Source organism: Bison bison, unplaced genomic scaffold (assembly GCF_000754665.1).
Source record: "Bison bison bison isolate TAMUID 2011002044 unplaced genomic scaffold, Bison_UMD1.0 scf7180017864229, whole genome shotgun sequence".
Lineage (NCBI taxonomy): Eukaryota > Metazoa > Chordata > Mammalia > Artiodactyla > Bovidae > Bison > Bison bison.
Window position 1 is genome coordinate 398,020 of NW_011494801.1, and position 20,106 is coordinate 418,125.

The 20,106-nt window shown below is 40.0% G+C and overlaps 2 protein-coding genes across 5 annotated transcripts in view; one reads left to right on the forward strand and one right to left on the reverse strand.

Annotated features, from left to right (window-relative positions):
• The window catches only part of POGK (pogo transposable element with KRAB domain), a 17,065-nt gene extending 14,215 nt beyond the window's left edge, over nt 1-2,850 (forward strand). For all 4 annotated transcript variants that reach the window (XM_010845986.1, XM_010845985.1, XM_010845988.1 and 1 more), the window contains one exon: nt 1,013-2,850. The gene's annotated coding sequence lies outside the window, so the exon portion shown is untranslated. The remainder of the gene's footprint in view (nt 1-1,012) is intronic.
• A 2,868-nt stretch (nt 2,851-5,718) lies between these two features.
• TADA1 (transcriptional adaptor 1) overlaps nt 5,719-20,106 on the reverse strand; it is a 15,161-nt gene continuing 773 nt past the window's right edge. The window contains exons 3-10 of the mRNA XM_010846030.1: nt 19,886-20,014; nt 15,103-15,194; nt 14,784-14,849; nt 11,502-11,599; nt 9,786-9,995; nt 8,401-8,552; nt 6,490-6,652; nt 5,719-6,051 (exon numbers count right to left, since the gene is read on the reverse strand). Coding sequence (XP_010844332.1) covers nt 5,899-6,051; nt 6,490-6,652; nt 8,401-8,552; nt 9,786-9,995; nt 11,502-11,599; nt 14,784-14,849; nt 15,103-15,194; nt 19,886-20,014 — 1,063 coding nt within the window. The 3' untranslated portion in view covers nt 5,719-5,898. The remainder of the gene's footprint in view (nt 6,052-6,489; nt 6,653-8,400; nt 8,553-9,785; nt 9,996-11,501; nt 11,600-14,783; nt 14,850-15,102; nt 15,195-19,885; nt 20,015-20,106) is intronic.

Genomic DNA, 20,106 nt, shown 5'->3' on the forward strand with positions numbered 1-20,106 from the left:
TTACTTTGCCAACAAAGGTTCATCTAGTCAAGGCTATGGTTTTTCCTGTGGTCATGTATGGATGTGAGAGTTGGACTGTGAAGGCTGAGCGCCGAAGAATTGATGCCTTTGAACTGTGGTGTTGGAGAAGACTCTTGGAGTCCCTTGGACTGCAAGGAGATCCAACCAGTCCATTCTAAAGGAGATCAGTCCTGGGTGTTCTTTGGAAGGAATGCTGCTGAAGCTGAAACTCCAGTACTTTGGCCACCTCATGCAAAGAGTTGACTCATTGGAAAAGACTCTGATGCTGGGAGGGATTGGGGGCAGGAGGAGAAGGGGACGCCAGAGGATGAGATGGCTGGATGGCATCACCGACTTGATGGACTTGAGTTTGAGTGAACTCCGGTAGTTGGTGATGGACAGGGAGGCCTGGCGTGCTGCAATTGATGGGGTCCCAAAGAGTCGGACACGCCTGAGCGACTGAACAGTCAAAAACTTTAGCGTGGTCAATGAAGCAGAAGATGTTTTTCTGAAACTCCCTTGCTTTCTCCATGATCCATAAGATGTTAGCAATTTGTTCTCTGGTTCCTTTTCCTCTTCAAAACCCAGCTTGTAAATCTGAAAGTTCTTGGTTCATGTACTGCTGAAGCCTAGCTTGAAGGATTTTAAGCAGATGACATTTTTGTGTATTTTTCATTTTCTAAGGTATATGCTACCCATAGGACTGGACCAAAAACTGTCAAAAGGAAGAAAATAAGGCTGGGGCACAGCTGTGGACATGGGCCATGCATTTACATCCCATCAGAACCATGAGTTTTGGCTCATCTTGACAGCCACAGGTCTCTGTATAGTTGCCCTGGTTTTGAGCTGAGTAAGTTACAGAAGTAGACAGGACATTTGAGAGGAGACATATGGGCATAAAATGGCCTCTCCTCATCTGTTTGGAAATGTGACTAGTGGAATAATTATGTTCATGAAGTTACACAGTGTCTAAAATCCAAAGGTTAACTCATACTTATGTTCTGTTTTCTAGCAAATAGAACTGTGCTTGGAACATTTGGGGAGGAAAATCTTCAAGAAGATTCCTCGCAGCCTGAATGCACAGGGAGAAGCAGGAAAAGGCCATGGGGCTTGAAATAACCCAAGTCTGGACAGCAGCCTGAGCATCCGGCCCTGGGATAGAGCCCAACACCATCCCACACCATGAGGAGTCCAAAAAGTTGAGGACCCTTCATTTCATCAGAGACGTGATTAGAAAAGAAACTGCTTCTGCCTCATTTCTTGTTTTAGAAATTATGTGTATAGAACCTGTAAATAGGTGTGAACAAACGTATTTCCTAGAGAAGATACCATTTGTTCAACACCAACAAGAAACTCATCATATGGGCCCAACTCCACTGGTATTCTTTCTTTGGAGAAAACCTCAAGTTAATGTTTTTCCTTCTGCCTCTAAAAATGCTTCCATCAGTAGAACCTGTCCTCACACAGGTCAAGACTGCAGAGAAGGCTTTGTAGAAATGGCCATTTATGTACACGTGCTACTTACACATTTCCTTTTTTGGAAAAATGAAATGCTAATAATGACAAAATTCAGACATACTGGCCTAGTGCCAGCAGATGGCTTTTCTACAAACTAGGTTAGTATGGAAGATACAGATTAAAATAAACTATGCTATTTTATTTATCTTCCCAATCTGGTTGGCAGCTAGACTTTTCTAGGGTCTCATTTAATGGCCCTATTTTTCATTATTATTTTATTTAATGATAGGGTAGCATTTAGTACACAAGCTCTTCTGTTTCTCAGGCTGCCTGCAGAAGTCACCATAAATTATCTGCTGTCTACATGGTACAAAGCTCACTGACTCACCTGATACTGTTTGGTTAATTCCTTTAATATTTTTATCACAAGGGTGGTAAGAGGGCTTGGGCCTTTAGCCACAGCTGTTTCAGGACTTCTAAACTTCTATCCCGCAGAAATAGGTGGGAGATCTTTGAAATTTTACACTATACTAATTTGCATTCCCACATAAGTTGAGTGTTATTAAAACATTCCATCAAAACTACCTGTGCTACAAAAAAATATGCCAGAACCTCATAGACAAAGCCATTGCTAGAAACGTCATTCCAATGTCAGATCTGGATAACAGGCTACCATAACCACTTTTCCTTCCTATAGACCCAGCTCACTTGTATAATATTCTTGGCATCCTGAAACACCTATTTCTACTCAGGTACTCATTCCTATTATTAGTGACCCATGTTCCTCATTTTTTAAAACCAGTTTTCCTCCAAGAGGGGAACTTTAACTTCTGGTGTCTGATTACTTTTCAGTTTGAATTGTCTCCTCATTTGCTTTTACCTGCACTGTGTTATCATCTCAAATGGCATCTAAATCCAGCTACTTTTCATTCCAGAAGTTTTCATTCCCTCCAATTCCACTTAATTTATCCTCCACTATCCTGGTTCCTGGCCCTTTCCTCTTTACGTACTGTTTTACTTGTTTTGGGAGCTTAAAGGATTTTATAAGACCTAGTTTTTGGTTCCTGCACTGGAGCCATAGTTGTCTTGCAGAGAAGAGTAGAAAATGGGTTCAACTCCTGTTTCATTCCACCAACACCTTGAGTCTCATCATCAGCTGACAGGTGATGCCTTACAGGTTGCATAGCACTGGAACTTCTAGAGTAATGGCTCTACTGTCAGGGTTTTCTGGGCTCACTCTTCCACTGACTTATGATCTATGCCTAACAGAGCCCCAGTACAACTATTTTGCAGAATGGCTATTACCCTAGAGATACTATAGCACATATTGAGACACAGTTGTACTCCCCAGTAGATAGGAACTGAGTCTAACAATAAACTTTGATAATAAAGACAATAGGCTCCGGTGGTTTATTATCTGCTAGCATTTAAAAAAAAGTCACATTTCAAACTCTCATTTACACTTTATTCTCCACTCAGTTTGGTACCAATATATTATACCCTTAAATAAAAAAGTCTGTTCATGGGGATGACAATGTAATTACTGTTGGTGTCTATATGTGTGGTTTCCAACTGGCTTTTAAAGGTGGGGGAAAGGGCCCTAGCGAAAATAGCTTTTTCCCTGTCATGTTTGGTGACTGTTCTCAGGAATGGTATATTACCAGTCAATGAAGAAAATCCGTAAAGGGATATTAAATTTAAAAGAATGGAAACATGCTAGCAGGTTGATGAATAGAAAACTTGGTCCTATTTTGATAAATATTTTTAAAAATGAAAGTATGATGAATCTATATGCCTTTTAATATTGTGTTTTTAGTAATTACCACGCCAGTTGATTCAGTTAAATATTAGGCTACATGCCAAGAATAATCTAGATATTTTTCCTTTGTTAAGCCATGAGAACTGAATGCTGAACCAATCTGTTGGCCATAGCATCTAAGTGACTCACAACCATTATTCAAACTGGAGGAATTTCTGGTTTAAGTCAAAGACACGATGAAACATAGGCATTTTTATATGGTCAAAGTGAGCAATCATTTAGAAATCACTTCATGAAATCTGATCAGCAACACGCTAATCACTTCAGGCAATGGGAGAAGTGTTAGAGGAACTGTGTGCCTGACTGATCCCGAAACGGGTGATGAAGGTGTTTATGTGCTGAACTGGCACTTGGTGCCTGGTAGGGAGGCGGGCCTTACCAAATCTGGTTTTGAACAATGATAACACCTATAGCTGAAAGAATTACTGAAATCTCTAAAGGAAAAATAAGCTTTATTCTAAGCCCGAAATTATCTCACTTCTAATTGCCTTCTTCCTCTCAGAAGCAGTTATTTTTCTAAATGATGCCTGGTAATAAGCACTCATGATTTCTTAAGAAACTATAAAAGATGCACTGCACTCAGGATCCCAAAATGGAGCTAGAGCTGGAGGCAGTGTTTCATGGAACTGGGGTATTTGAATCTCAGTCTATCTTGAAAAATCCTAAGTGTCAATCACTCTTTCTACCTGCCTGCCGTGCCCTTAACCTCATCTCTCCACTGTACAAAATGATACTTGAGGAAAACTGGCATGGAAAGCAGACCTTAAGGGTGAGGCCCCAAGCTTGGGAGTCCTCTGGTGTCCTATGGTCCCACCAGAATAGATGAGTAGGGACTTAGGCCAGGTCCTGTAGAGCAGTGAGGAATTCTCTTTGGAGGTCCATTGCCATACAGATTTCAATGGGAACCTGCCCTTATAATGAGCAGCAGGGCATGTTCAAGAGGTCTAGGTGTCTCTGCATCTATGGAACACATGAAATATAATACATACTTAGCACTGAGGCTCAAGATAGAATATAGATCCACTACACACAGATATCAGTTCAAATTCTTAGAAATCCTAAAAACTCTTGAGTTATCTAAAACTCTAAATGACTTTTCAGAGTTGTGCAACGAACTGAAACTAAGCTATTTATTTATTTTTTGTCTCAATCTATATATCACAAACAGAGAAGGCAATGGCACCCCACTCCAGTACTCTTGCCTGGAAAATCCCATGGAAGGAGGAGCCTGGTGGGCCGCAGTCCATGGGGTCGCTAGGAGTCAGACACGACTGAGCGACTTCACTTTTCACTTTCATGCATTGGAGAAGGAAATGGCAACCCGCTCCAGTGTTCTTGCCTGGAGAATCCCAGGGATGGGGGAGCCTGGTGGGCTTCCGTCTCTGGGGTCGCACAGAGTCAGACACGACTGAAGCGACTTAGCAGCAGCATATATCACAAAAGGAAGTGATGACACACCTTAATTGGAACTTGTTTTTTATCTTTCTTATCTGATACATTCTTTTGAAAAGTTTCTGCTAAGATCCCATAAAGCAAGGTTCTTCATATTTCTGAAGGCAGTATTCCTTATGTTTACTTTAATAAAAAAGTTTTCTCCCAAAAGATTTGTCGCATTTAAAGTACAAAAACAAATACACAGATCCAGATGTTGAACCACACATACTTATCTATACATATATTATTTAGACCTACTTAAACCCATCTGTACATTCTAGTGTATCTACCTATAACACCTCTTGAATAAAAAAGCAACATATCTTTTAAGAAACAAACTTGGTAGTAACACTGCCATTTGGAAGGATATTTCACAAGAACAGGAGAATTAACCCAGTATAAATCCAGTATGTTTACTTGCACTTCTTAAAACAGTCTACAGGAATAATGAATAGATGAACCTACCAATCAAAGTCTTTGGGCCTAACAACTCTAAAAGAAAGGAATTATGAGAAGATATTTTATAAGGTTAATTACATCCTAAGAGATTATTCTGATTTCTTTTTTTTTAAAGTTTTTAAAGAAAAGACTTTATCTTCTCAAACAGCATAGCATTTCTAAGTCTTATTTTCTATGAAATTGTAATAGGCAACTATATCTGTTAAAACTGGTCACACAAAAAAAGTATATTAAACTGACTACTAACAAAGATAACCAATTTTTAACACTTTGTTAAAAGCAGTTAAAAAAAAAAAACAGTTCTTCAGGAGAAAAGCAGAAATTTTAGACTTGCCAGAATATGTGATGTCTCTGAACAGACAGACAGCCTCCTGATTGTGGAGACAAAGTTGTAACAGCTTCTTTGTTCTAGAATGTCACCTACCTCACATGAAGACCATAGGATACTAGGGCTCAGATGCCCAAACATCGCTATTCCAGGCACAGAACTTTCTCAGTGCCTAGTCCCATAACTGGGAACACACAAACATACACAAGAGAGATACGGGTCATTATTAAAATCAGATTTATATTAATGGTGTCACAGTAGCAACACAAAATGTACTGTCTCGTTTCCATAGGAAAGATTATATTTACACTATACACTTAAGTCTTGAAACGTGAACCCCCAAACATTCAGTTCAATAATCAATGAGTTTGCTGAGGGTCCCACACCGTCAAATCCTAATTCAGCAGAATAAAAGCCCCTCCTTGGCTGCCAAGCGCTGGCGATGGACTTTGTCTTGCTGCAGCTCTTCATGATTTGGATGCCAGAGTTTCATAATGATCCTTTCAATGTTGAGAGCATATACGGTATGGGTAGGAATGACTTCCCTGTGTACCTGGGATAAAAACATCAGCATGTCTCCAATTATACTTCAATATACTTATTTTTCCAACACAGAAAATGAAAGTAAGGTTTATATCAACAAAACACTCACAAAAAAGACACAAGCCTGTTAAGTTTTGAGCCAGAACTTAATAAAACCCAAAACAGGTAACAAAATAACAAAGCTCTGAAGGAAAAATAAGGGAACAAAGAGTTTGTTTGTTTGTTTTTTCCTTTCACTGGAAAGGTGAGGAATGGGGGAGGTAAGTTAGGAAGGATTCCTGAGAGCAGGATTTGAAAATAAGGCTAGTATTAATGGCTTTAGTAACAAACAATAAAAACTGAAAAACAAAAGTCAGGAAATGGAAAAGCTAGTGAATATCTTTGTAGACTTGAAGAAACTTTGAACCTATCCATAAATCTAGATAAACCTTAAGGTGCCAAGAGTTACCTGCAAAGCTTCAAAAAGGTCGTACATGTTCACTGGAGGCAGAGACGCGGGCAGTGTGTCCCCCGAGCACGCCAGCAGGAGTGCAGCCTGCTGCTCAGCATCGTCAGGGGGCGGGTGGGACGCTGGGTTCTGACCAGCAAAAGGAGCGGAGAGGGCTGGAGGGCTGAAAACAAAACGTTCCAGAAACATTCCAGTAAGAAAGAGGGAAACCACTGAACAACCAGAGTAGGGACGGTCTGCTAGAAAACTTCTTATAAAATGTATCTCAAAATGAATCAGAAATCCAATTATTTTTCAGCCAGTGTATACATGAATAACCTACAATTTTCATTTTTAAAGGCAGCCCATCTCTTGGGCTGGAAATAAAATGCAGTACAACTGCATTTACCCTCCTCCCTCCACAAGTGTCAAAATATTTGTTAAGTCAGGATACAGAGTCAAAATTGTCTCCTGCCCTTAAAGAGCTTCTAGGTGGAAAAAATAATAGACCCTAATTAAAGGAAAATGAAATTGCAAACTGACTTGGAGAGGAAACTAAAGACAACAGGATCAAAAAATAACAAGCAAGGAAAGAAGATAAGGCACAAAAGCAGCAACGGGCAAACCTGGAAGGTGGAGAAAATGCACCCAAATTTTGCCAACTTCCCCAAATAGAACCCAGATATAACTGGGAGGACAAGCATGATTTTTGTATCATAACACAGTAGGAGACAAGCTATGCCATTCTGGAGAACACACAGGAGGTAAAACAGTGAGGAGGGAACCCGGAGGAAAGCACAAGTAGAGTGTGAGCGTGGGTTTCGGCACCAGACAAAGGCAGCCCTGATGGAGAAACAGGTGGCCAAGAATGAGGCAGGAGTCTTCTAGGGACAGGCTGGCAGGGAGAGAGGGCGGCTGGAGGCCTGGCAGGCCCAGACACTGCTCCAGCACTCACCCAACACAAGGGGCTGTTTTTCTCTAAAGACGAATGACCCACAAAGGAGAACAAATAATCAACAACAGATATGCTTGCAGGAGGTCGAGTAAATCTTCACCTATGGCAGTCTGAAATAGTGAACCCAATTTAAGCCAGTGCTCTTCAAAATGAGCCTTGTGAGTTGTGTTGAGGTCTGCAGAGCCATGACACAAGCACCAGCACCAGGCCCTCCCTACGGTGTCAGCACCGTCTGCTCTGACTCCCTGCTCAGCTCTCCCACCACACATCCCACCACGATCACGCCACCAGCCTTCCTTGCCAGTTACTTCTTCCCCATCACCACTCCAGCCAGCCTTCCCAATAATACTTTTTTCTACCTCTCTTCTCCTTGAAGAGAGACAACAAAGGGAAGGTAATCCAGGTCATCTCAGAGGGATGTTTCAGGACAGCACAGAGGTCCTGGGAGCCCACAGTGCAGAGAGGTTCCAGAGATCAGAGCTCAAAGACCAGATCTGCCCAAGAGGGTGCCAAGAGCAACTGATGACACCCAGCCCAGGCCATGATCTTGAGCTCTAGCTACAAAAGCCAGGTAAGGACCTGGAGACACACCCACCACTGCTCCTCCCACCATCAAGAAACCCAACCCTGACACAATAACCACAGGCCACATTTCAGAGTGACAGCTGGCCCACTCCCACCACCAAGAGGTGCTGCCCCAGGAGCCTTCAAGATGCACTGCCCTCAGAGTGGGGCCACTCGCATTAAACCACACGCCGCGGCCAAACTCTACAACTTTACTTTTGGTCTACAGAGTACCAGAAGAATTCACTAGTTATGCAAGGAAGCAACTTGAGAAAATAAAACTGTACTGCTCTCAGAGTTACCCTAGACTCACAGAAACTCAATAATCAATTATTTAACAGTGGTCTATTATGTAAGAGTAGCATAACCAACTAGAAAGGATGGATGCAAAAATCACAAGAAACTTCATATACCTTTCTATTAAGCTGTTGTAAGCTACTACACTATTCTTCAGGTATGGCTGTGGGGTCACATTGCTACCAAAGGCATATTTAAAATGACCATCACGTAACCGGTAAGCTTTCCTTCTTGACACAACTGATGACAGTATATCTTTAAGGTGATTCTGTAAAAACAAGAAAAAAAAATGAAAAATAGCATGAACTGTTCTTAAAAGCAAACCATAAAACTTCCATTAACCAAACAATGTTTATTGGCAGTGAATGGAGACGTGAGAATGGCAAGCAAGTGCTGAAGCCAAATGAATGCTCACTAAAAAGCCACAGACCATACCAGAGTGGGAAGGCCTAGCAAAGAGTGAAGGGAGATGCACTGTTTTGATTTAGTTCTACTCAAGATGAGCTTGCTCTACAGAAATTTATTAAAGTCTTATACCTCTAAATTGGCTCCTCTCTCTCAAAAATGATTTTTAGATAGCTTTAAACAGAAGTACAAAAACAAGTAATTTTTTAAAGTAGCAAACTACCTTGAAGCTTGTTTGAAAATGGTACAAAATGTTTTAAGATCAGAAATATATGTTATAGTACCCAATCTACTAAAATCCTTGCATGAATAGAACCCTGGCTCTCTCAAAAGCCACATAAAAGACAGATATTACAGGAAATAAATAGGTATTAGGTATTTAACATCTCTTCACCTTTGTGACAGCCTAAGAGAGGGTTAGAGATTGTCTGTGAAAACGGAGACAGACTAGTCCCAGACTACCATTATTAACAGCGAAGCCAGGGGGCATGGTATTTCAATTATACCAGTAAGATCATCTCATGTCAGGACATCATGGTACCACTTGTAACTTAAAACTTCATGAGATAGCTAGCATAATCTCTGAGGTACAGGTGAGGAAACAGAGCCCCAGAGAATCGCAAGGAAAGACCCAGTGTCCCCTGTCAGCACCTGTGCACTGTAGACCCCAGTGTGCGTTTTATCTAGTGACTGAATGAGTAAAATGAATAAATGAAAGCGTGTGCTGAGACAGACGCCCATGGTTTGGACACCACGCCTAGTAATGCTCTTCAAATGCTGTGCCACAGCAAAATCAAGTGATTTTAATCTTTAGGATTCTCAATCTGTTTTTTGCTTAGAAACTGTCCCCTTGTTATCAAGTTAAACATCAAAAGTGTTATGCCACCAGTAACCTTTTGAAAAGCTTAGTCTGTTAACTGAAGGCAACTGTTTGGATTGTGATGTTTCTCCCCTCAAGAGAAAACAATTTCAGCAAGGCAATTCTGAAATCAGAGTTCCATTTTAGTTCTTTTCTTGCAGTACGAACTCTGAATAACACACACAAGCCTGTCACATTCAATCTATAGGAGTGTTTTTGTGACACTAGCAAACCAACCTCCACCGCGTAGACCACAGCTGAGACAGCTTCTTCAGTGACGTTGTCCAGCCCGTGTTCGTAAGCAGTCACTATCATCCTCCCTTCAAGCTGACCCCGAGTAGGAAGCATCATTGTGTGGGAACAAAGTTTCAAGTCATCATCATCCTGGGGATCCTTTGCCACAAACTGCTGGGCTCCTGAGAGGGGATTCTGAGGCTGGAATCTATGCTATAGGTAAGAAAACTTCAAAATTATTCATTACATGGCAAGTAATAAGACACAAACAAAAGTAACCAATGAATTGGACCTGAGATCCTACAAATTAATGCCATCAAAACTAAACCACAAGAGTTAAAAAAAGGTAATTCATGCACAAATAATCACAGATTCACAACCATTACATATCAATAATGAAGACATGAGTTAAGGGGAATAGCAGCAGTATGCACAGTAGTTTATTCTATTTAATTAATTCCTTAGTAATCACAGAATATATGGCTCTGTGCTAAAAACAACAAATGGGGAGAAGGAGAATATATAAAACTATTTTCAAACAAGTCAAAACATTTTAAGTACACTTGTAAGTAAGCAGATTCTGAACGCAGAAATATACGGTGAATGTTTCAGAAAACTGGTAATTTCTGTTACCAACATAACAGATCTAATAACAAATATTCCAAGATAATGTAGGGTAGTATAACTCTTCAGTTACATTATATTCCACTAACAATTCTCAACACAGAATCTTTTTAAGACAGTCATTAGTTTTTTAAAAAATAGCCTTTCCCAATCTTTTCCACTTATAAAACCCCAGCCTTGCTCTGGGAGATGCTGAGAGCACATTTCTATTCTCCATCATCAGCAGGAGATACGCCCCTGTAGCTTTTGCTTAAGTTCAGCTCACAAGATTTTGTAGCAAATATGGCTTGTCCTGTTTGAAGTCTGTATTATAAAAGCAACTTGCTTTTCCATTTCCATAAGCATATAGCATATACTTATGCCATAAGTATAAGTCTTACAGCAAGTATAAGACTATTTCATATCAAACATGCTTTTTTAAAGCAAGTATGCCTCTCTGGAGATGCTGTTGCCCTCCAGATCGAATATTATTGATATAAAACATGGAGGAAAAAGTAGAAGTAAATAAATGTTTGTTGATATTTATCAATAAAGTACTCAATCAAATCTATAAAAGGCATAGGGAAACTTTGTTCCCTGGATATAAAACTGAAAAAGCAAGTTATTCTAAAATGTTTACAAATTTCATAGTCCAATGCCTTCAAGATTTCTCTGAGGATCCCCAGAAGGCTCAAGGTTTACCAGGGCATCACCAGGATCCTGCTGGAGGCCTTTAGGCCTCCTGGACCCTTGGAACAGAAGTCTTCAATCTGAGCAACATTATTCATTCCCAAAGATATTTCAGAGGAAAAAGAACACAGGTATAGTTCTTGAATCACTGAAAAATCCTTATATACAAATGACAACATATTAATAATTATGCAATAACAAACCAGAAGCATAAAAATTCAGACACTTTGGTAAAGAGGGTTTCAAAGATTGGGTCCCAATTTCAAATTCAATAACATCTTTTCCTCCCCAAATAACACCTTTTTCTCTTCACCTTTTTTCAACTTTCCTACCAGAATTGTAATATTCATTAAAAAAACTAAAGCCAGTTCCGTCACAACAGTTCTTAAATCAGTCATTACCAAGATTTACTGAAGAACAACCTACATCAAATTTCTGACGAACAGAAGAAAGCTTTTTCTTTCCCTTTGGTTTTCCAGGTTTGGCTGCAGAACCCCCTGTCCAGGGTAAAGATCCAGCACCCTCTATGAGACAGAAAAATAGCAATCATAAGAGAAAAGAACAACTGATAACTGCTAAGTTTGTTTTCCCTTTGGGTTAAAGAAGCATGAGATGTTCAAATGATGAAAATAAACAATAAACGCTTAAATTCAGATCTCTTTCTGCTTCTCTAAAAAAACTTCAAATTCTCTCAAATCTTTTTTTTTTCCTAGCTATAACCAAAATTGTTCTTTTAGGAAGACAAATTTGTTTTTCACGTTTTTAATTGTCTATGGGGTGCCTGTTTGCTTAATAGTAGCAGTAATATTATAAAAGCAGGACAGAATTTTCTAGTTCAAGATAGCAAACTGAGCACGTGTATTTGTCTCCTCTCTCCTCCAAGACCCTGCTAAAACAACAGTAGGGAAACGTAAATGGCACGTGCACAACAGAGACTAAAAGGAGAACGAGTGGCAGACCAAGAGGAGATCTCGCCAAATTCCAAGGACAGGCTAAAAAGGAGCCAACTCACAAAGTGGACGCGTGGAAGCTACGGCCTAAGCTGGGCAAGCTTAGTAAATAGGTGGAGCTAAGTTAACCTGACTAGTAGACATCCATAAAGAATCTGAATTTGTAGGTGAGGCCAGTGGAAAGCAGGAGGGATAGTACAGCTAAAAACAAGATTAATGGAGTATCTATATTGAAAAGTCACCCATACAAATGCCTTCCCTCATATCCAGGACTGAACTCAGTACAACACAAAAAAGATGGGTCCCCTGATCAAAAGTTAAGAATTTCAAGACAACCCGGGTACAGCACCAAAGCAAGTGCAGGCCCTTCCGAGTTCACTGAACAGTTGTTCCTGGCCCCACGCAACCAGTCCCGCTCACCCCTGTGCACAGGGAGGCCTATGTAACAGGAGGATGGAGAGCTCTTCTCCAGTTGAAACAAATCTTCTTGGCTTTACTAAGGTGTTGGTGTGGGTACTGGCACCCTCGAGCACTGCCCCACTGTAATGCTGGCCTCCTGCCACTCTAAAGGGCAATCTCCAGGCAGTTTTATGCTTCATTCTTAAATACAAATCATCAGACATTTGATAGAAATCTGTAACATGGTGAGAAAGACCAAGCTAAATAAACAAAAAAATCAAAGTTATACATACACTTGAAAAAAATATCCCAAAGAATACTTTCAAGAAAAGACAATGCACATAAAGTGTCTAGGATACAGCTGTTAGGAGTCAACAAATAACATCATTAAAACCATCTTTCTTGCCTGGCTTAGAGAAATAGTAAGCAATTTGACCACAATTATTAACACACACACACAAATTATATTTCTATATTATACTTTTAGTAGAAATCATCTCTTTGTTGCCAACAAATATTTTAAGGAAAGATATTTTGGGTGTTTGATGGAGAAATAATCTCTTAAATTCCAATGTACCTTCATTTATTTTTAAACAACCAACAACAAACATTCAAGAGTATCAAAGGCTTTAATTAAAATCAGCCACCTGTATTAATAGCACTGTATATTCTTTTGGCATTTTTTATTTCTAAGAGAAATTTTACATGTTCTTTCACCTGCTTTTTTATAACCATGTGGGGTAGATATTACAGTCTCATAGAAGCTCACAACATTCAATAATTAAATATATCACCTAAGCTAGTGGCAAAACTTAAACTTGAACCCAAGTCTCCTGACTCCTATCAACCAAAGTGTTTAATTCCAATCACCCCACTGAATCTTTTGGGTGTGTGGCACTTCAGAATGTATCTACCTAAAAAGTAAGATCCATCCTCACAAAATGTTGGCTTTTCTGATCAAATTAAATTTTAAACAATAAAGTGGATTATGTTTATGATCTAACAGGCAAAGTCCACTTCTATTTAAATTAAATAAAACATCAGGCACAGTGTAGAATGTGCAGAAGCGGTATGGCGAGGGATGGAGAGCAGCCTCCCTGCTCTAACACCAGTCTCCATAAACAAACGCTCTTTACCACTCTTCCCAGCAAGGGTAACTTCTCTTGAGTGTGAAGAATAGGCCTTTAGTATATCTTATCTGAATTCTCCATCTTACAACAGAGCTTAGTAGAGGGAGATGATACAAAATACTAGCCGTGTCTAGATAAAAGGGGCGTCCCTGGTAGCTCAGATGGTAAAGTGCCTGTCTGCAATGCAGGAGACCTGGGTTCGATCCCTGGGTTGGAGGAACCCCTGGAGAAGGAAATGGCAGCCACTCTAGTAGTCTTGCCTGGAAAATCCCACGGACGGAGGAGCCTGGTAGGCTACTACAGTCCATGGGGTCGCAAGGAGTCGGACACAACGGAGTGACTCCACTTTCTCTAGATAAACATGGGCTTTTAATAAATGACCATCAGAATTACCACAGGCCCTTTAAAAGCAACAACAAAAACCAACAGTACCTTTAAATACAAGAGCCCAGGATAAGCTTTACCATGAGGCAAATTTTTAATGTATTTATTTGGTTTTGACTAACTGATTAAAATAAGATTGAAAGAGGTGACTTGTACCACTTAAACCTCCAAAAAACTAGGGGCAAAAAATCATCGTCTGTATCCATCTTCTTAGGCTGATGTGACAGACGTGGCTTCCGTGCACGTCCCTGCTGCTGCTGCTAAGTCGCTTCAGTCGTGTCCAACTCTGTGCGACCCCACAGATGGCAGCCCACCAGGCCCTGCTGTCCCTGGGATTCTCCAGGCAAGAACATTGGAGTGCTCCCTAACATGCTGCTATTCACCACCTTTGTTCTCCACCAACAGTTCGCCAAACACAGGCTGAAGCACTTAACCTTCCAGGTGCTAATATCTCACTGAATTAAGAACAGGAAAACCCAAGTTCTCAACACATGCTGTGGTTTATCCTCCATACATCCCTGGTAAACCTCTTCTAACCACCAAATGCCCTCTCTTCACTCTCCTCAGCTTCTTCCTCCTGACTAACTACTCGCCTCCTCACCTCTGGTTTACTTAAGTAATTGAAACCCAGTAAAGCCCAAAAGTCAATGTAAAGACAGTGAAATTACCTGCTTTAAAAAGGTCCTATAAAAGAATCAGCACTTTATAATAAAATGTGTCTTCTAAGCAGTTCAAAGAACATTTCATTTGCAAACACGTCTGTTAGAGGCAGCGAGAGCCTAGTAAAAGCCCGAGTTTGTGGCTCTGCTGACTGACATCCCTAGAGGTTATTTGCACTCCCTTACCTGGTGTAGACACCAAAATCTGACAGCGCGTGAGAATAGCCAGGAGGAAATCGTTGTGAGAGTGGACTGGAAGAGGGAAGATGGCCACAAGTCAAGCACACAACATTTACAACATACGGAAACCACTGTGTTAGTCTAGTTTTTAAAGACTTTGGATATCCCCTACTCTGCCATTCTTTACATTTACTTTTAAATATCCACATTATTTAAATGACCTTATATACTACTAAAACCAAAAAAAAAAAAAAAATTTTAACTTAATTTATTGCAGATCTGGGAAAACTTCAGAACAGCAAAGTAAGTCCCCAGATTATTTTACCATTATCCTGTGTGAGAAGTCTATGAGCTTCAAGGTCAAACTCTTCTTTGCTGATCTTCTGCTTGAACCACAACTTTAAGTTAGCCCAGTATCTGCAGAGGCAGAAGCAATATTAAGAACCTCAGGTTTTGCTTCTTCCCCAAGTGCACCTTATCTCCCTCAACTCCCAGGGAAAGATGGAAATTTTGCATTCCCTAATGTTATGGACTGAGTTGTGTTCCCCCCAAATTCATATGTTGAATCCCTAAGCCCTAGTATCACAGAACGTGACAGGGCCTTCAAAGCGGTAATTAAGTAACATGCTTATTTAATTTAAATGCAGAGTACATCATGAGAAACGCTGGACTGGATGACGCACAAGCTGGAATCAAGATTGCCGGGAGAAATATCAATAACCTCAGATATGCAGATGACACCACCCTTATGGCAGAAAGTGAAGAACTAAAGAACCTCTTGATGAAAGTGAAAGAGGAGAGTGAAAAAGTTGGCTTAAAGCTCAACATTCAGGAAACTAAGATCATGGTATCTGGTCCCATCACTTCATGGCAAACAGATGGGGAAACATTGGAAACAGTGACAGACTTTATTGTTTTGGGCTTCAAAGTCACTGCAGATAGTGACTGCAGCCATGAAATTAAAAGACACTTGCTGCTTGGTAGAAAAGCTATGACCAACCTAGACAGCACATTAAAAAGCAGAGATGTTACTTTGCCAACAAAGGTCCGTCTAGTCAAGGCTATGCTTTTTCCAGCAGTCATGTATGGATGTGAGAGTTGGACTATAAAGAAAGCTGAATGCCAAAGAACTGATGCTTTTGAACTGTGGTGTTGGAGAAGACCCATGAGAGTCCCTTGGACTGCAAGGAGATCCAACCAGTCCACCCTAAAGGAAATTAGTCCTGAATATTCACTGGAAGGACTGATGCTGAAGCTGAAACTCCAATACTTTGGCAGCCTGATGCAAAGAACTGACTCATTGGAAAACACCCAGATGGGGGGAAAGATTGAAGGCAGGAGGAGAAGGGACAAGAGAGGATCAAATGGTTGGATGGCATCGACTCGATGGACATGCCTTTGAGTAAGCTTCGGGAGTTGGTGATTGGCCAGGGAAGCCATGGGGTCACAAAGGGTCAGACATGACCAAGCAACTGAACTGAACTGATCAGGGTAGGCCCTAACGCAGTGAGACTGGTGTCCTTATAAGAAGGGATTAGGATACAGACAAGAGACAGCAGGCAACAGCCAATGGGAGAGGCCTCAGAAAATAACAACCCTGCTCACACCCTGATGTCAGACTTCTAGACTCTGGAATGGTGAGAAAATAAATTAGTTGCTTAAGCTACTAAGGAGCCAGAACACCATCAGAAGAGGAAAGTCCTCCCTAAAAGGGACTGAGCGGTAGTCACAGAATCTGACCTGTAAGTCAACCAGCTAAAAACCACAGCTGTACCTTTCCTTCCTCGCTGTTGCCTTTCCAAAGGACCTACTCCCCAGAAAAATACACTTAAAATTATTTTAAAATATTATTAAAGTTGTCAAATATTGCATATTTGAAAGTTTCTGAGAGTAGATCTTAACAACTTACTGCCCAAAATGTATTAATAAGTCTTTTGTTAACCTGAATATTATTGACCAGAGTGTTTCAATATTCACTTACATAACAAATAGATGGTCATAGGTATTAGTTTCTACAAAAACCCCCTAGTCAATATGTATTAAACGTTCTCATCACAAGAAAAAAATAATTTTTTAACTATATATGATGAGACATGAACTAGACTTATTATGGTGCTACACTGCAATATATATACAAATACTGAATCATTAATGTTGTTCCCCTGAAACTAATGAAAAGCTGTATGTCATTTATACCTCAATTTTAAGAAAGATTTATATTTTAAAGTTTGTTATGTGTTATAGATTGAGGAGTGTAGTTTTTTAAAAGTGAAAACCAACCACTTATCATAAAAATTACTAGTTAACTGGTAGGAAAAAAGGATCCAATCTTTTATACCTTAACAACATTATTAAAAATAGGAGTAAAATACTTGATTTTTCACATCCACACCCCTTGTTTTGATGCTTAAGACAGCTACTCCTCATTCATGAAACAGGACTAATAATTACTTAGTACATGTTTTACAGTAACTTTGAATTCATGATTAGCTACTTTCTAATGCTCATTTGAGTTTCTAACAACAGAGTCCTAAACAAGACGGTTTAATGCTCTCACTGCCATCATTATACCCACGGCAGTTTCTCCTGCTGTCCTATACGCTGATCAGCTTAAGTCTGGCTAACTATATACTAATTGTTTGAGTTCCTGTACTCCCCACCCCAACCCCGCCAGAGAAAATTCACAACTTTAATGGAGCCCTAAAGTTTCCCAAGACCCATTTCACTCAACAGTAAAACAAGTTTAGTTCTAGAACCTGGCACAACATTTCACCTGAGTCAAATTCATTAGTCAATAATACCTTCCCAATAGCAAACACTTACATGATTCCTCTGCCTTTTTAAAGACAAGAACAATTTAAAAGTGAAATAAAGTGCCACAGAAAGGCAAAAGTCTTTTCCTATCCCATTCTATACAACAAAAGAGGAGAGTAACATGAGAAAAACTTCATTATTTAAAAACCCTGTGTTCCTATTTTACAAGAAAGGATACTTTCAAACACTTCCTATTTGAAGTGAACTAAGGCAAGACTCTGCCAACCTGATGCTATCTATCTTTTCAAACTTTATAGCCCAAATAGCCAGCACTGGCTATCAAGTTGAAGATTCACTTCCCAATCCTGGTCCCTGTATTAACCTGTTGTGTAGCCATGGACAATTGATTGTTTTCCTTAAAAATAAGGAAAACAAAGTAAGCCAGCCTCTATATAGGTGAGGATAATGGGTGATGAGTATAAATGGATCGGACTAGGAAGCTCTGCAGAAACCTGGGGAAGATTAAACAACATATGGCTAAATCATCCAAAAAACAAAGCACTCATTTGAACCCGACACTAAACTAAGTACTATACAGAGTAAGCTAGCAAAGCTCATGTCTTTCTAGAAGCTGACATGGGCAGACAACCTGACATGAAAGACATTAGGACAACAGCATAAATAGGAAACAACTCATGCCTAAGATCCTTATACACCTGATATCTTTTATCCACAAACAAGAACCACATTTAAATGGTCAGGCTGTACAAACCAAGACAAACTACTAAAGCAGGATGTGTGAGAAAATATTGTAGGACAGACTGCTCAACCAAGAAGCACTTTTTAAGGAGCAGAAGGAAAAAAAGACAATGGAAAACATTAATAGAGAACAACACTGTACCACTAACTCTTCCTAGCACAAAGGTATATTTTGATTGCATTCTTAATGGAGATTCAGCTACAGATGCACCAAATTTAGCTTCGGCATCTATATTTGACCAACATCTGATAGGCAGCGTTGATCTTTAAAGACCAAATAGGAAACACTAATTTCAATATTTCTAGTGACCCGTGTGAGAAGTGTGGCTTCACAGAGGGCATCATCGCATCTAATCAGTCAATTATACACACAAGCCAAGTTTACTGCAGCATGAAAACATTCACTTTCAAATATTTGTAAGCATCATAAATATAAGAGTGACAAGTCTATTGTGCTTAAAAAGTGTAAATTTCAGCGGTCAGTATTACAAAAATAAGCTACAGTAATTAATGACAGTAAATTTTACTCATTAAAATAATTAAGCATTTTTAATTAAGTAAGCAAGGAAAGAGAAAGTCAACATGCATATTAAACTAACTTCAGGTAAAAATATTTTATCTTTGGGAGTCAATTAATGTTTATAAAAAATTAAATAATTATGCCCCAAATAACAGATTATTAAAATTTAATTCCAGTGTTTCTAGTTTGATTTACTATTGTTCCTAATAAGAAAATAATCTTTAAAAATTATATTTTGTTTTTAGTTATTCCATTTAGTCCATCGGTGTTCCAAGAAGTCTTACATGAGAATTCTGTATATCTTGGTAAGACACAAAGTAGACTGCCACATCAAAATTTCACAAGAAGGAAAAACCAAAACTCATGTATGACATCCAAGTTAAGTAACTTCAATTCAGTTATAATAAAAAAATAAAAAGATGAGAAAGAGAAAAAGTGGAGAAAAAGAAAGTATCCCCCAAACACCCTGCACCTCTAGAAACATTTCAAAATAAGTGCCTACTGAGTACTGTAAAACGTACAGAATATTACAAAAATCATCCAACAGCAACACAGGCATTATAATCTTAAACCTTTAAAATAGGCTTCTAATATTTTAGAAAAATTAAAATGTAATCATACTGTTTTGAAAATTTCCAAATTTGTCCTTGTACTTCGGAGGGTTCCTTCTATGACTCTGGCTTTGTCTGAATTACTGATTTTACACTCAGCCATTTCGGCGATTCTGACCTGACTATGTACTCGGTCCCCTGCTATAACCTGGGTGAAAGTCTCTGGGAGCTTCTGGGATCCTTTGCAACCCCGCGGTAAGGTTTCTGAGCCAGAAATCAGACACGAGGGCCCCAATACTGCCATGACTTTTGAAGAGTTAAGATCTCTGTCCTCTCATCTATCAAACGGGATTGATAACTGTACCTACCTCAAATCTCTGTTGCGAGGATTAGATGAGATAGTACATCTAGAGCGCTTTAAAGGTTCGCTACTGCGATAACCACTGTAATTGCAGCAGTGTTCAGTGACTATTTCACCGGAGCGTCTGTCTGCCTTCCGAAATGGCTTTCTGTGTCTTACCCACAGTTCCTGCACAACACCTGAGCTCAGTAAGCCTCCGCCTCCACGAAGCCCTCCGCGAGCGGGCCGCCTAGAGACGTGCCGGCTCGGACTAGGCCGCTGCTCAGCGACGCGCGTCCCGCACTCCCGCACCCTTGCCGCACCCGCGCAACAGGCCCCTGGGCGTGAAGGCGTGGAGTACGCCTTGCTCGCCCCACCCAGGGCAGAGCCTCGGGGGAAGGCGCC